Source organism: Sciurus carolinensis, chromosome 3 (assembly GCF_902686445.1).
Source record: "Sciurus carolinensis chromosome 3, mSciCar1.2, whole genome shotgun sequence".
Lineage (NCBI taxonomy): Eukaryota > Metazoa > Chordata > Mammalia > Rodentia > Sciuridae > Sciurus > Sciurus carolinensis.
This window is the reverse complement of record NC_062215.1, coordinates 119,789,193-119,807,345: the sequence shown is the minus strand read 5'-3', so window position 1 is coordinate 119,807,345 and position 18,153 is coordinate 119,789,193. Positions and strand designations below refer to the sequence as shown.

General features: G+C 33.2%; 1 protein-coding gene across 1 annotated transcript in view; it reads right to left on the bottom strand.

Annotated features, from left to right (window-relative positions):
* The window catches only part of Ubr3 (ubiquitin protein ligase E3 component n-recognin 3), a 230,170-nt gene that overhangs the window by 157,419 nt on the left and 54,598 nt on the right, over positions 1-18,153 (bottom strand). Inside the window, 5 exon segments of the mRNA XM_047543181.1 lie at positions 19-152; positions 784-963; positions 8,202-8,430; positions 9,811-9,941; positions 14,915-14,981. Coding sequence (XP_047399137.1) covers positions 19-152; positions 784-963; positions 8,202-8,430; positions 9,811-9,941; positions 14,915-14,981 — 741 coding nt within the window.

Sequence of the window (18,153 nt, the reverse complement as noted above, 5' to 3'; positions counted from 1 at the left end):
AAAATATTTCCAACATACCCTAATTTTACAATGTGATAAGAGCCCCCACATTGGCTGTGCGCAGGCCTCAAGTTCAGCAGCAAAGGCAGCATAATAGGTCTGAGACTCAAATTCCACATGCTCATTCAGTTCTCGCTTGTTTAAGTTCATACCTTACAAAAATTAAAGCATACATAGGCCTTGTCAAACAGAAGCAAGTATTCAGATTAAAAAATCAAATGAAACATTTCCTAGTACCCAACACAATTTGATGCACATAAATTGCATAATACATAGAGAAATAAATTACTTAAAATGAAATAATCTAGAACTTTAAATTTTTTTCACAAACTATGTCTTCTTGGACAACACTTTGTGAATGTCTCATATAACAAATGAGTATCTTTAAGAAAGTCAATTAACTGATGATAGTCGAAATTTTTATGAAACAATAGATTTCACATGTATAGATTAATGATTTGAGATGCTAAAAAAATTACTCGAGTTAGGGTATGGCTCAGTGGTAGAAGATTTGCCAGGCATATACAAGGCCCTGGATTCAATCCTCAGCACTACTAAAAAAAAAAATTGTTTCCTTTTTAATTGTTTTCTTTCTAATAATTCAACACTTTTTCTTAAATCCCTGATATGTTTTTATGAATTTATAAAAGTTCTTATAAATAATAATTAAAATAATGAGACATTTAAAATGTACTATTACTTGTTAATTACTATTTAATAGTTTAGCATTAGGCATTTTGTAAACTGAAAAAGAAAAACTTAACAAAAAGGTTAAATTCATACCTTGAAAGAAAGATACAAAGTTCATCCATGTAACTAACAAACCATGGTCCTCCAAAAATCTCTTAGCCACACTTTGATGAGACAGAATATTAATAAAATCACTAACAAGAGGCCAATAAGTATTATTCTTCAGTAATGCTTCTCCACAGTTCACCACCACATGTAAACTATTTTCTTCATCTAAAAAAGACAAACACAGTCAAAAAAAAAAAAAAAAACTTTAAAAAAAAATTGCCAATGATACAGAATGTTACACACCTTAGAATCAGAAGCATCTAAATTCAAACTACATTATACCATTTAATACTTATGTAGCTCTAAGTGTGTTAGACTGTCTGAATCAACTCCCTCATCTGTAAAATGGGAAAAATATATATCTTAAAAGAATTAAATGAGATATTAACATAAAGAACTTAGCAAATTTTATAGTAATTATTATCACATATTGAGCTAACTATATGCTCATCAAATATTTTCTTAATTCTAATATCTTCAGTTCTGATCAATAAGACTTTTTTTATCCCTAGTTCAATTTCATTCAACCTTACTAATCAAATCTAAATGATTCAAGTAATACATATTTGCTTTCTTCTAGTCAAAGAATGCAGATATAACTTTGCTAAGAGAAAATATTTCAAAGAGGCAAAAAAAATTCATAAACCTCTCAAGTATTAAAAAAAATCTTCAAACTTTATTTTATTAGTTGTTGATGAACAACTTTATTTATTTGTATGCAATGCTGAGAACTGAACCCAGTGCCTCACACATGCTAGGCAATTGCTTTTCCACTGAGCCATAATCCCAGCCCTCAAACTTTAAATACACTGTTGCAAGGGGAAACAAGTAGGCTGTACAAAAACCTTTATCATTAAAATTTATTTGCACGGCTGGGGTAACTGAGCTGGGATTGTGGCTAAGTGGTAGAGTGCTTGCCTAGCACTTGAGGCACTGGATCCTCAGAACCAAATAAAAATAAATAAATAGAAAAAAGTTATTGTGTCCATCTACAACTAAAAATATATTTTTAAAAACTGTATTAGCACATATGCATTAGGAGCCCTCTACTCCCACTGTAAAACATACTAATACCCATAAGACACAGAAGGCTCAAGAATTATAATCTATTGCCTAGTCTACAAGATGAGGAATATGGATACCCAGAATCAGTTTTTATTTCTGTTCATGCTAATTGTTCTTTTTGCCATAATTTAAAAAATTAAATCAAAAGTGCATGAACTAATGGAATATCATACATACATTTTGAGAGGAATTACAGAAACTGGATCATATGCTTCTGAGAGGCAGTAAGTACAGGGGGGGAAAAAGCTAGAAAACCTATAGCAGAAAAATCATAAAGTCTAGAAGTATTTTACACTCAGTTTGCTTCACAAAGACCTTTACATCCTAACCTGCATTTCGAGATAAAATATGATGTTTAAGATACATATTTTTTATTTATTTGTTTGCTTTTGGTTTTGGTAATAGGTGTTTAATACACGTATGTTTTACCCCAGTCCTTTTTATTTTTTATTTGAGATGGGGGTCTCATTCAATTTCTGAGGCTGGTCTCAAACTTGCAATTATCCTGTCTCACCCTTCCAGACTAAGGCATGCCACCACACCAGCTTCATACGTGTCGTTTTAAATGATTCCTCACTTTAAACCAACTTTTTCAACTACCCACCTACCTGTCAACTCCTCAGTGAGGAGATCCTCTACTGCGCTTATTTCTACACATTAAGTTCATTTTAGCCCATGGAATTATTTTACCCAGTCCTTAAAGTAAACAAATATGAAGAACAAAATCCAGTGAAGCTAAGTATGTTGTTCTTTCAGTGCTTCTCAATGAATGAAAAAAGGTAATTGAATAACTAAGGAGGGAGTAGGGGTGAGGGTAGGGGCCTTTCTCAAATTATCCACACCTGAGATTCTGAAAAGCAATCTCTTTATCCAGACGACTACTGCCACTGTCAGCTGGTGAGTCAGTGATATTGATGGGACAGTGCTGAAGGATGTTGGGATTAACAAAAAATTAAAAATTGAGAATTAACTGTCCTATTTAGTTGGAAATCATAGGATAAATAGAATATAATTAATCAAATCACTATTCCTGACACTGTTTTAAATACCACTGTGTTCTTGTGAAAAACACATTCAAGTTTATAAGGAAATAATTAGAACTTCTATTTTTACCAAAACTATTACTTTCCTCACTATAGGTAGAGAAAGTAATCATTAGGTGTTAAATGAAATTCATTCATCAACAAATATTTATTGAGATCCTACTAAGGGTCAGGTAGTCTACTAATCTCTAAGAATAAAGCCAAAAAAATAAATCAAGATATATACTCTATCTCTTTGTCCACTGATATTAATATCGAAAAAGACAAGAGTATGATAAGAGTTGTTAAAGGGAAAATTCAAGAATCTTAAGAGAAATAAAGCTAGTCTACAATTCAAGAAAGAGTCTCCAATTTCGTCCATTTGCTACAAATGCCATAATTTTATCATTCTTCATTGCGGAGTAATATTCCAGTGTATATATATGCCACAGTTTCTTTATCCATTCATCAACTGAAGGGCATCTAGGTTGGTTCCACAATCTGGCTATGGTGAATTGAGCAGCAATGAACATTGATGTGGCTGTATCTCTGTAGTATGCTGATTTTAAGTCCTTTGGGTATAGGCCAAGGAGTGGGATAGCTGGGTCAAATGGTGTTTCCATTCCAAGCTTTCTGAGGAATCTCCATACTGCTTTCCAGAGTGGCTGCACTAATTTGCAACCCCACCAGCAATGTATGAGTGTTCCTTTTCACCACATCCTCGCCAACACCTATTGTTGCTTGTGTTCTTGATAATCGCCATTCTAATTGGGGTGAGATGAAATCTTAGGGTAGTTTTGATTTGCATTCCCTTATTACTAGGGATTGTGAACATTTTTTCATATATCTGTTGATTGCTTGTACATCTTCTTCTGTGAAGTGTCTGTTCATTTCCTTAGCCCATTTGTTGACTGGATTGTTTGCATTCTTGGTGTAGAGTTTTTTGAGTTCTTTATAGATTCTGGAAATTAGCGCTCTATCTGACGGTATGGTTGGCAAAGATATTCTCCCACTCTGTAGGCTCTCTCTTCACATTTCTGATAGGTTTCCTTGCTGAGAGAAGCTTTGTAGTTTGAATCTATCCCAGTTGTTGATTCTTGCTTTTATTTCTTGTGCTATGGGAGTCCTGTTAAGGAAGTCTGATCCTAAGCCAACAAGTTGAAGATTTGGGCCTACTTTTTCTTCTATAAGATGCAGGGTCTCTGGTCTGATTCCGAGGTCCTTGATCCATTTTGAGTTGAGTTTTGTGTAGGGTGAGAGATAGGGGTTTAATTTCATTCTATATATGGATTTCCAGTTTTCCCAGCACCATTTGTTGAAGAGGCTATCTTTTCTCCATTACATATTTTTGGAACCTTTGTCTAGTATGAGAAAATTGTATTTATTTGGGTTTGTGTCCATGTCCTCTATTCTGTACCAGGGAGAATATCATGCTAAGTGAGATAAGCCAATCTCAAAAAACTAAAGGACGAATGATCTCGCTGATAAGCGGATGAGGACATATAATGGGGGGTGGGGGGTTAGCATTAGGTTTAGGGTTAGGGATAAGGAGAGTGGTAAGAATGAAGGAAAGAAGGACTGTATAGAGGGAAAAGAGGGGTGGAGGGGTGGGGGGGAAGGGAAAAAAAATAAACATCATTGCCCTATGTAAACATAAAAAAAAAAAAAAAAGAAAGACTCTCCTGAATTTGTGAGACCTATAAAATGCAATAGGATTTAGGATGTGCCAGATAAACTAGACACGAGAACAAATGGTGTTCAGGTAAAGGAGCAGTAATGTAAGAGAGGGGAGAAACATTTGGACAAAGAATGCAGAAAATGGATGATACTAATGAGGCTAGAGGAGGATACATCAGCAACATCGGGAGTGATCATGTGATAAAAACAGCAAGACATGGGGGCAGTTTAAGAGAGAAAACACAATTTAGTTGCATAGCATGGAAAGGTGATGACTAGAGATAAAGAAACCTGGAGATGGCAATGTTTGAACTATGATAACAGAGGTATGAAAACAGAAATAAAGAGAAGTGGCTATATTTAGAAAGTTAAAATGACAGAGTTGGTAATGTTTGCAATATCTACAAGAATAAAAAGAAGTCAAGATGACTGCAGGCTTTTAGATTGGGTATCTGTATAGATGGTTAGATAGTGATAAGAAAAAACAACAGGTTCACATGTTCAAGCACATACACATAAGATAAGTGAAAGAAAAAAAAAAGCCAGCTTGATATAATGAGTTTGTGCATTTGAGGTGCTTAAAGACAACCAAAGATATTCCAACAAGTAGTTTGACCAGCCAGACAAGATCAATCTGGGATTTTCACCATCTACAGACATTCCTATGGTTATATAATGCATGGTTTTAAATTCCATTTTACACGAACTGTTTCATAAGACAAACTGTAAAATTCAGGGGCATGGAAAATTATGAGTTATGGTTGGAATCACAAGTAGCATGGTGTGTAGAAATGAATATAACAAAGTAAAAGCATAAAGTAGGGATCTTGTACTACTAGAAGGTTTTTTCCTTTTAGTCTATTGCTGTAACCATCTAAATCTCATTGCATCAGCTCCAATATTTACTAACAGTAAAGATAAAAATTTAAATATTGTCTAGAGGCTAAGGATGTATCTCAGTAGTAAGGCATTTGCCTAGCATGCACAAGGCATTTGAGTTCAATCCTCAGCACTGCAAAATAAGTAAAATCTAAAATAATATTATATTATATAACCAATATAAAATAAAACAAAATATTATCTAATTACGTTTTAAGCAAAGATTACAAAGAAGTTCTTACATTTTTAATGCTAAAACAGAGATCCTATTATAATATCTGTGGCTACTCATATATTTAAGGTTCATTCTGATACCCTTAATGGAAAATGGGAATGTTTTGGTGCTTCTAGAAAAGCAATACATGTATATTATGAAATGTGATGCTACTGTTGAAAGAGAAAAAGGCAAAGTATTTAGACATTGGCTTGGAGATCATGTAATTTATTTCCTGTAATATGTTTAACATGTGACTGCCTGAGTCATGAACAATATTTGTAGATAACAATTTGAATAGAATGATGAAAGTGAACACTAAATTGAGGTAGGTAAATTGAGATGGTAAATGAGTGACTGAAAGATATGAAAAACTTTCTTAGGCAAGTTGACAATTTAAAAAAAAAGGAAGCACACTCACTCATATTTTCTCCAAATAATTTTCCTTAAAGACCAAATGCAAACCATACATAAGCACAGCTACGTCACTTAGTCAAAAAAATAGAATTTAGATTCTTTTCAAAAGAGCAGATACTTCATCCCAGTTAGAATGGCAATCATCAAGAACCCAAATAACAATAAATGCTGGCAAGAATATGGGGGTAAGACTGCAAATTAGTGCAACCACTGTGGAAAGCTGTATAGTGATTCCTCAAAAGACTAGGAACCACCATACAACTCAGCTATCCCACTCCAGGTTACTTATCCAAAAGAACTAAAATTAACATGCTATAGTAATACATGCATACCAAAATGTATAGCAGTGCGATTCACAAAAGTCAAGTTATGGAACAAGCCAAGGTGCCCAGCAACAGAAAAATGAATAAAGCAAGCATGGTATATATACATAATGGAGTTTTACTCAGCCACAAAGAAGAATTAAATTATGTCATTTGATGGTAAATGGATAGAACTGAAAAACATCATGTTAAGTGAAATAATCCAGACTCAGAATATTAAGGGTCAAATGTTTTCTCTCATAAGCAGAACCTAGAGGTGGTGAGGGTATGGGGTGAAAAAGGAGATCTCACAAAAACAGAAGGGAGATCAATAAAGAAAGGGGAATCAGGAACAGGGAGGAGAGAAGGACATGGGAAGTACTGGAGAACAAAATCTATCACATTATGCTATGTCCATGTATGAATACACCACAATCTCACTTATATATATTATAATATATTGATTGAAATAATAATAGAAGAAAGATCAGTAGAGAAGAGTAAGTAGATCAGGATGAGGGAGGTGGGGATAGAAAGGGAAGATACCAGGAAGTGATACTGATCAAATTATATTACGTGCATGTACATATATGACATAAAGAATCACACTATTATATATAATTATAATGAATCAATTTAATTTTTAAAGAGCAGATACTTCTAAATTTTAAAAGTTTTCTAGTTTATGAATTAAAAATGCTAATTTTGAATATTTTTCTAAACATAATTCTATATATCACTAATACAGTGGGATTAATAGATATTATTTCAAAAAGGGAAAAAAGAAAAATCAACAAATATAATTCTCTACAAAAAAAAAAGTTCATACTAAATAAAGTCAGAAAAACTATAATGTAAAGCAGCTTTTAAATTTTCCTTAAAAAAAGTAAAGAGGTATATTGCTTAATGTAAATAATATATTAAGCTCCCACTACACCTACACAAAGAAGGCAAAATCACATCATGGGTAAGAAAGAACATGGCTTTTAAGGGACACCCAACCTTATTATCACTTAGAACTCTAAGACAGAGACCAATGACTTCAAGTCTCTAAGACATAGTTGCCTCATCTATAAAATGGAGTCAAAAATATTTGCTTCATAGAATTAATGACAGTTAAATGAAATAAACCATAAAAGTACTGATGGCAGATGGAGAATGTTCAAAAGATGGTAGCTATCAAAATTAGCCAGCTATTATTACATATAAGGCATTAAGCCTTACAGTGAGTATATATCAATTTTCAGGATATAAGGTTACATCTGAGTACAGACTGTGAGTATCCTAAGAAAATAGAAGCTGATATGCACAAAGGAATAACAGTGGAACAAGGCAAGGCTCAACTACAAGAGCTCTCTTTCTCAGAGAATGGGCAAGTCCTATGATTTAATCTGAGATATTGCTTATTGGGTTTTGTTTATTTGTTTGTTTGTTAGTTTGTTTTAGGTTGAGCTCCAAGTATCAATAAATGAAGACGAAATCTTCTCATGTGGTTGTGTTGTGCCAAGGTGAAGAACAAAGGTTCTCGCCTCAAGAAACAAGAAATCTTCCCTGGCTCTGTCATTTGCTAGCTGTATAATCTATAGCAAATGACTTCATTTTCCTAAGCTTCAGTGTACTCATCTTTAGAGTGATCATAATAATGCCAATCTCAGAGAACTATTCAGAAGCTTAATTGGATTATATATGAATGGCATTCAACACAGTGCCCAGAACATACAAATATTCAAAAAATATAAATTATGTAAGAGAAGTTAAAATGAAAGACCACTGAGAAACAAGAATAGGCAGAGATATAGAAATATTATGATAGGTCAAGGAGTTTACCTTGTAGCTCACTTTTAATAAGGCAACTTTCCATCATGTATAATAGCACAGTGACCATAATATCCAGCAGCTGACATTCTTCTGTTACCTGTCTGGCTAGTTCCTCATTGCTGAACAACTGAACACTAATATGCACAATTCTATTAGACATTGTGTCTGATTCATGACTTTTCTTCAGTGTTTTCATAATAAAAGCGTAATGTTGAACAAATGTTTTTGTAAAAGCAACCTGTAAATAGGGAAGGGAAAAAACACATTAGTTTAACTGAATTTAAAATATTTTTCAACAAATTATATTTGTATTTTAAAGCTATTACTAGCTTGTGATGAAATCCAATGTAATTTTAAAATTATTCACTGATGATGGTAGTCTTAAATCAGATTTTCACTTTGTTAGAATATCAGTAAATATTTTGATGATTAAAAAATGTTAGTTTTAAAGCAAATTCTTTTTATAGAATTTCACTTTGTTCACAAGTGTATCAATTTACTAAGGTCTAAGGATATGTCTTTATTATGTGCTACCTAGTTTAACAACAAAATCTAAAGTCTCAGCAACAAACCACGTGGAGAATTTAATACTACTAAACAAGTGAGTTGGGTATGATTATTCCATAAGAAGAAATTTCTATTTGATATGAAAGTAGAAAATGATCTGACTAAATGTTCTGAAGTATTACTTAATTTACTTTTGTTTCCTTCCTATGTAGGATGTACATTTCCTCTGCTGTGTTTTGGTTTTTGTTGGGGGAGGGGGGGCGAGTACCAGCGATTGAACTCAGGGGCACTTGGCCACTGAGCCACATTCCCAGCCCTATATTGTATTTTATTTAGAGACAGGGTTTCACTGAGTTGCTTAGTGCCTCAATTTTGCTGAGGTTGGCTTTGAACTCAAGATTCTCCTGCCTTAGCCTCGAGAGCCACTGGGATTACAGGCATGCACCATCATGCCTGGCCTCTGTCATGATTTTTAAGCCGAAATAAAGACACACAAAACAATGGTATCATTAAAGTGTCACACCTAACATACACCATAACAACTATACCATGCTTTCTTTTTTCATACACTGAGGTGTGTCACTGCCATAACCAACCATATCATACTAACTGATGAGTCCAAACCCTCTGGGACTGGAAACTTCTACCTACATTCATACCTGAGCAGTAACTATTCTCTTGAACAACTGTGGCCAGCAACTACTAACCTTGTGATTTTCCCAAGTTAATCTAAATTCAGCTGCCTCATGGCAGCTCTACACCTCTTTATCATGGCACTCTATACCTCTCCTGCAGAGAACTTAGAGCAATTTCTAACTATATATTTACCTCTGCAACTGTGTTTTTAATGCTTGTCCCCCAGCATTCCCTTCAGACCAAGTTCTACACAGAAAGGCAACCCTTTTGAATTCTTGAGAGAAAGGTAAGGTCCTGTGCTTTTTGTGTAGACTCTGCGGTAGCAAGAAAATAAGCTAATGTTTTCTTATGTTATGTTATGTGTTATGTCAATCCTTAGATCTACAATATAATAAGTCTCACCTGAGAAATATATCCAAAAAAGACTTAATGATGACAAAACAAAGTTTAGAAAAGAAAGGAAAAGTATGGATACCTTATACTCTTGATCTGGAAGCATGTTGAGTAAGAAAGTGACCATCTTCTGAGGGAATTCATACTTTATTGTCCAAAACAGAAGTTCTTCTAGAAAACTTTTATGCTTCAATACATCCATTATGGATTGATCTGCTTAAGAAACAGAAAATTCATCACTTAATGACTGAAAGTTTTTCATTTCATTTAATCCTTAATATAATTAATAATACATCAAACAAAGACATCTGAAGTATCTAAAAATTAAGGATACCATTTTAATAATGCAGTGATGGGCTGGGGATATAACTCAGTTGGTAGAGTGCTTGCCTTGCAAGCACAAGGCCCTGAGTTCAATCCCCAGCACCACAAAAAAACAAACAAACAAATAATGCAATGATAATACCAACAAGCTAAGTTTCATATAAATTATATAAATAAAACTTCATCTATTTTAAATCAGTTACTAATAAAATATTAATTATCCTTAAACAATTTCTAAAATTTCTACTAAAATTCAAAATATAGGTTGAGTGTCACTAATCAAAAATTTAAAATGCTCCAAAATCTGAAATTTTTAAGCATCTACTAGTATATTTTGTGCCAATATTCCAAAATCTGAAAAATACCAAAATTTGAAACTGGTCCCACAGATTTCAGATAACAGATATTCAGCCTGTAACTGTTCAATTAATTTAAAACAACAACAATTTTAAGCTAAAAATAAACATTGCTAAGGACATAATAAAAACCAAAATTTTTAATTTCTAGGAAAAAGGATAGATATCATTATAGGATTCAATAATTCATTCGTTTATTTTAAAATATTCCCATAAATGAGATAGTAATATCACTAATGGAGAATACTCCAAATGTGCTCTTATCTAGTATATTACTTTTCTCTGGTAAGAATATATCCAAAAATGTATAAATAATTTTAGATATACATACTTGCACTGGGCTCAAGATGCCTTCTTCATGTATAGGGGAAAAGGCAAGTGATGCCCCTTGTGAATAAAGATATTCAAAGGCAGATGGCTTTATCTACTAGAAGGCCTATTTCTAAGAACAAGTGCCTCTCTGTGAAGGTTAGGTACAGCACGTCTCTGTACCTAATTTAATTCTCACAATTCACTTAGCACCTACATAAATAAAAATCTCTGCATCCTTGCCATGCTTAGTCAACAGAAAGTCTCAACAAGTATTTGATGAACTGGATATTTTTAATACTTTTGCTCTTTCACTTTCTCTCACTGATATTTTTTTCTCACTAATTTTTTTCCTTGAAAATGATAAGGACACAGCAAGTGTCAACTGAGAATAGACACCACTTAACACAGAAGGTAGAATTAGGAGATTGGGGGAGGCGGGGTACAGGAGGATAGGGAACAGTAATATACACTTCAAAATACTCAGGTATAGGGGGGTGGGAGGGGTTAGCATTAGGTTTAGGGTTAGGTTTAGGGTTAGGGATAAGGAGAGCGGTAAGAAGGAAGGAAAGAAGGGACTGTAAGAGGGAAAGAGGGGTGGGAGGGGTGGGGGGATGGAAAAAAAAATAATCAAACATCATTGCCCTATGTAAACGTATGATTACACAAATGGTATGCCTTGACTGTATGTACAAATAGAGAAACAACATGTATCCCATTTGTATATAATAATAAAAAAAAATAAATAAATAAATAAATAAATTTTAAAAAAAGAATTTAGTGTATATAGGGAAACCATAGTGGAAGTCAAAAGTGTTCTCTAAGGTGTGTATATTGAGGACTCAGTGAGGTCAGTATATAGTCTTTTTGAGGTGTTTATAAATGGCTTGCAAATAAACATTGTTTTCTTCTTAAAAAAAAAAAAAAAAATACTCAGGTTATAGCCCTAACTACATCACAGTTCAAATATCTGGAGGGTAACCTTGAGGCAATTTCTCAATTAACATCATCCTAGTTCATAGTTCTTCTATTACTAAACAGTATGCTCATACCACATCTCCTCAGGTAGTAGATAAAAAAGAATAACAAAATGAGCTCAATATGCCGTCACTTGATTCTTATGAGTTTACTAAATCTTAAATTGGCTAATATTAGATATAACTTTAATCCAGTTCTTATTAAAAACTAAAGAAGACAACAATCCCAAAAAATCTTATATGTTCTGGAAATAATGTCTCTGGGGCAATCAGTATAAACAATATGTAATAGGTATTAGGTATAAATACAATTAAAGTATTTATCTCTTTATTGGAAATTAGGTACTGTAATTATTTTTCAAATCTCAGAATTTTTTCTTGTAAAACAGAAACACATCATTCCCAAGGAATCACAATGATTTAAAAACAGAAATAAACAACCTTGCAAGAAATAAGGTAAAATATATTCGAAGGTCTATACTGACTATACTCAAAAATAATAAAAGTAGGATGCAAGAGAATCAGGTAGCAGGAATATAAGAATTATAATTTAAAATCAGAATATAATCAACAGCACATTTCTGTACCTAATTCTCACAATCCACTTATCACCTACATGACTAAAAACTTCAAACTACCAAAAAAAACACTCCTAAATAAGTGCTTCTTAACATACTCACAAAGCTGAACACAACTAGTGTTATTAATCTTAGAATTCATAGCTATGTCTCTGCAAGTCTGCATTAGCCAAATTAAAAGCCTGAAGCCACCATCATTAGTACTAATTGGCATGTACTTAGAAAGAAAAATATATTAACTTTGTTTTAAATCATAAAACAATCTGAATGCACCCAAAATGCTCTGACTTCTCTTAAAATGAGAATAGCTACAGTTATGAGGAATTCAAATTCTTTATCTTCAGAAGGAAAAAAAGCAATGTCTTTGTTGTTTTTCTTAAAATGATGATGTCAGTCTCCCAAGATTTTATATACCTTATGCTTTATGAATAATATTATGGAAATGAGGTTAGAAACACTTCTGTGACTTTCATCTGACTATATACTTTCAAAATCTTGTCATGACTTTTAACAATGCCTAACCTACCTTAAGTTAAAATGCAAAAAGAGATTTCTGAAGAATCATTGCAGTGTAAATGCATAAGTAAGGCAAGATATTAACTAAACAGAGGGCCCAACCTCTGCACCTCACTAGCTAAATAATCATTTTTTTAATTGTTAGTCATAATTTTTAAATGGGAAATAAGAGTTGTAGAAAATGTGGAGGAAATTAGAACTCTTATACATTGCTGGTGATAATATAAAATAGTATGGTTATTGTGGAAAAGCTTAGCATTTCCTCAAAAAAGTAAACATAGAATTACCAGTAATTCCACTGCTAGAAATATTCCTCAAAGAACTGAAAACATGTGTTCAAACACATACCTATATATGAATGTCCACAACAGCACTAGACACAATATAGTCTAGTATAAACAACCCAACTGGTTCAATAATCTTAACCATGTTAGTTAACATATTCTAAACTTGTTTCTTCATCTTTAAAATTTAGATTATGAAAATAAACTGTGACTTTAACATAGGACCTGGCCTCTTGCCTTTCATTACATATTTTATTTGTTCACTTGTGAAACTGTTGAACCAAATTCTTCAGAAATCATCCTTCAGAAGAAGACCCTATAATGAAAGTGCCCACTGGTTACACCTTTCCAGGTAGTCCTAGACATGCCTCAATACACTTAATCAACAGCAGAAGAAAGAACTCTTCTTTCATCAAAATAATATTTTAACCATTGGAGACTCTCAAACAGACCACATTAACCCAGAAAATGGACTATGTTAAGATTTAGAAATCCCTGGCAAAAATCCAAAGCACACGGTGCCTACTAAGGAGAGTTAAGAAAAACAGTGGTGAAAAGTTTAGGCTCTGGGCTGGGATATATTGAGGCACTGGGTTCAATCCTCAGCACCACATAAAAATAAAAAAATAAAATCAAGGTACTGTATTCATCTACAACTAAAAAAAAAAAAAGTTTAGGCTCTGGGATTTGAAGTAAGGATTTATTTCTTATTAGTTGTGATCTCTAACATACTCCATTTCCTCATTCAAAAAATGAAAGTAACACTAAAGCCTATTTCATAATGGTTGAGAATTAAGTCAAATAATACAACAAATTGTTTAGCATTAATTATAGCACATATAAAAAAATTCAATAAATTGAGTGTGGTAGCCCTGTAATCTCAGCAGTTCAGGAAGCTGAGGCAGAAGGATCACAAATTCAAGGACAGCCTCAGCAACTTAGTGAGACCATGTTTCAAATAAAAAATAAAAAGGGCTGGGGATATAGCTAGTAGTAGGTCACCCCTGTGTTTAATACCCAGTACTCACCCCCCAAAGAAAGAAAAGTCAATATATATATTTACCCATTACTACTACTAATCTATTCCCTTACTGTAGGCATATCTACTTCTTACTTTGACTAAACACGATTAGTTTTTCATGAGTTCTTACTATGTGTTCAACGCTATTCATTCATTGCCATTGTCCATTGTGTTTCTGTATTTGTCCCTCCTTTCTCTCCTTTATGCCTCCTTTCTTACTCTAGAAAATGCACACAGGTTATAAAAAGATGCAAACTGAATTAAAAGTCTACACAAAAAACACTGGATCCAAATCAACTGATTAATGAAAAGATCTTCTATTTGAGGGCTCAAATATGATAAGGCACATTGTATGATAAAAACAATGAACTAAATCCCAATAGTAAGAGTTTTACTTGCTTTTGAGGTTCCTGCAAATACTTCCTAAGAACACTCCCCTCCATCATAAAATAAATCTAATAACATCATAACTCTCCCTTTAAAAAACATTGATGTCACTATGGTTATAGTACCAATCAGGTGTTCTTAGTGATTAAGGATTTTTTTGGAGGGGAGCATTTTGCTCAAGGAAAAAAACAGAATATATATGCAATATACATATATACATATATACATATATACACATATATACATACCTACATACATATGTATGTGTGTATATATGTATAAATATATTATGTATGTGTATCTATGTATAAATATACATATATATACATATATACATATATACACACACACATACATACTTTATATACAATTTATACATATATATACACACACACATACATACTTTACTTATACCTATTATACTCTATTTATACCTTTGGTGCCACTGCTCAGTTTTACCCTCTTTCTCTTGCCCAAGCCTTGATTCCCATCCTGATCCTCCTGGAGGGGGGAAAAAAAAATCAACATTATAAATAGTCATATTCATATATTTATATATTTATACATTTTATATAAATACAAAAGTGCTTACAAATTATATTAAACATAATAGATGTGTGCTAATACACCATTATCAACATATTTCACTTTTAGGTATTTGCCACAAAAAATCTTTTTAATGCTAATTTTATTTTAAATATATAGTGAAATATCCTAAGTGTTGAAATATAAAAGCTCTTAAAACTTACCTGTGCTTCTAACGGAAGCTTCTTAGGCACCCCAAAATGCCAAAATAAAAATTTTCCTAACCTCATATACATAACATTAATTACACATAGAAGTTAAGGCAGTAGGGAGTAAGTTTGTCATAAGAAGGAGGAGAGAAGGGGAGAGGACTAAAGTAATGAATAGAACAAAAGTTTCAAAGAGTCTGAGACAAAATGAATACAAAAAATCAAATTCTGGAGAAAAAAGCATAACATATTAGAAGTTGTAGTTGACAGTTGAAAAATAATAAAATAATAATAATAAATTAAAATATGCCTAAGAAGAAAATCAAAGAAGGAAATACAGGCATTTTTGTTCACATGTGATGCATGCATTCCTGAAAACCCTCACACTTAAAATATCAAGGATTATGGGGCAAAAAAAGGGTGAGGGGCAAACCACTTGCAACCTATTCAAGTTTGCAACCACAGAAGTAATAAAAACAATAACTGGTACCTGGGGAGATAATTCGCATGCCCAGGCAAACACCTTGACATGGTTCAGGTTGTCTCAGAGGATGCTGACACAGCACAACAGCAGAATGGGCACCAGCCAGAAGACAACGCATAGGGAAGAAAAGCAGACGCAGGAGCCTGCCACTGTGAAAACCATATAAAGCTACAGGTGCACCTATTTGGGGAGGGAGTTCTGGGTGTAAGGGCTCATTTCTAATTTTCTTAAAATATGACTGGAAAGGCTTATAATATCTTTGTAGCAGAGCTTAGGATATTTTCCTCTCCAGCTAAAGGTTATGATTCTACCCCACTGTTATAGCTCTCCTAAACCAGGAATTCTACATATGAAACAACTTCTGTATTATACTTCTTCTCCCTAGATGTTATATATCTTTTCCCTATTTTTCAAATGCATATCAGCCAACTAGTATTATAAGACGTATGTGTTAGTATTTGGGCATAGATTTAGTTGTGTTAACAATGGTGTTGGTGGTAGGTTAGAACTGTTGAATAACTCCCAAATAATTTCTCAATCAGAGCTGATTAAACCTCCAAAGCAGAAAAGTAGACCGAGCTTCCTACTACGACTTGATTTACTGGAGCTGCTTCTCTGGCCTACACTTCATATCCTTTAGCAGGTTTCTGTCAAATCCAGCATCATTCCTCAGGGTTATTCTCTGGAGTTTTCCAGAGCTACCACTTAGCTTACTCATTCAGCATTTACTGAGCATTTCAATATTCCCATCCTGGTAATCCCTCAGTTTGTCCAGTCTCTATGGCTATCAACCTAGCAGCAAGGATGTCAAGCTACACTCTCCTCCTCCTTTATCTCACCTTACCCCAGGAGAAATTCACCAGAATGAAATTTAGATTCTTAACAGAAACAAAAATGCAAATATTATGCCACAGGGCCCAAAGAATTCAGATTTGAGATTTTAACTAATAGATATTTATGAAACTATTCTCCCAGACCTGAGATAAAAGACAAACTTGGAAAAAAACATTTTATGTCCCAGGTTAGGATAACATCATAAATTTTTAAAATAAGCTTCCCTTGTAAAAAGTATCCTTAATCCAGTAGTAGCCATAGCAATATGAAGTTTTATAAATTTTCCAGCCTTGCAGTCTTAAAGGACAAGTAGAATTAGCCAAGCAAAGGAAGGAAAAGTCATTCCCAGAAGAAAAGAGATGGTGAAGGGTTTTGCCTGTGGTATATTGCTTGTCTAATATGCACAAAGCCCTGGATTCAATTCTTAGCATCAAAGAGAGAGTGGGATGTGGCTCAGTGGTAAAGTGCCTCTGGGTCCAATGGGGAGTGGGGGTGGCATGAGATAAGGTACAAAGATAAAAATCTGGAGACATGGACCACTGAGTTGGACTTAATATCACAGTATACAAACAACTAGGACAGTAGATTATCTCTATCTGAGGCAGTGGGAAAATGGTACTCTTGCACAATGATGGTAAAAGTATATAGTACAATCTTCCTGAATGACAAGTTGACAATATATGTCAAAACTTCTTAAAGTGATTTTGTTGTTAAAACAGAAATTCCAATTCTAAGAATTTATCCCCCAAAAATAATGAGACAAGTGAATAGGAAGTATGTGCATAACTATCCATCACAATGTTATGTATAATAGCAAAAGAAAACAATCTTTGGCTTTTAAGAGAAGATGATTAAGTAAATAAAGTATAGCACACCTGCAACATGAGGAGAAATAATTCTAGAACTCTATATTCATTATGACCAGATGACATTCAAAAAGCATTACTGTGAGAAAAGCATACTATGTATGATAACATATGGAACAGGAAATCACTTAAGTACCCTATGCAATAAAATCTATTATATCATTATAAATAGCTGAAACTATCATTAGTGGAAGACTAATGATACATTATACACAGAAGACTATGTGTACATAGAATGTATATGTATACATGTACACATAGTCTATTATACATAGAAGACTAGGTATAGCATGAAACCATTAAAATATTCTATGTATAAAATCTGTTAGAATGCAGATGTTTATGAGTCACCTCTAAGTAATAAGAGTTATAGTTCATTTTATCATTTTTAATATTTATTTCCTATTTATTCAACAATGAATATGGGTTATAGTTTTAAGTTAATAAACATTATTAAGAAATACTGCCTTGACTTCTAATCTCAAACACAACAATCTGCTCAATTACTCATTTACTTCAATCTGCTCAAGATGATAGATACTGTCATCTATTACAAATCTTGTATTTTTTAAATTTATTTTAGTTGTCAATGGATCTTTATTTTTTATATGTGGTGCTGAGAATCAAACCCAGTGCCTCACACATGCTAGGCGAGCACTCTACCACTGAGCCACAACTCACCCACAAATCTCACATTTTTATTTTAACAAAGAACGATATTTTTAACAACAGGAATAACTCCCAAAGGTTGGAAT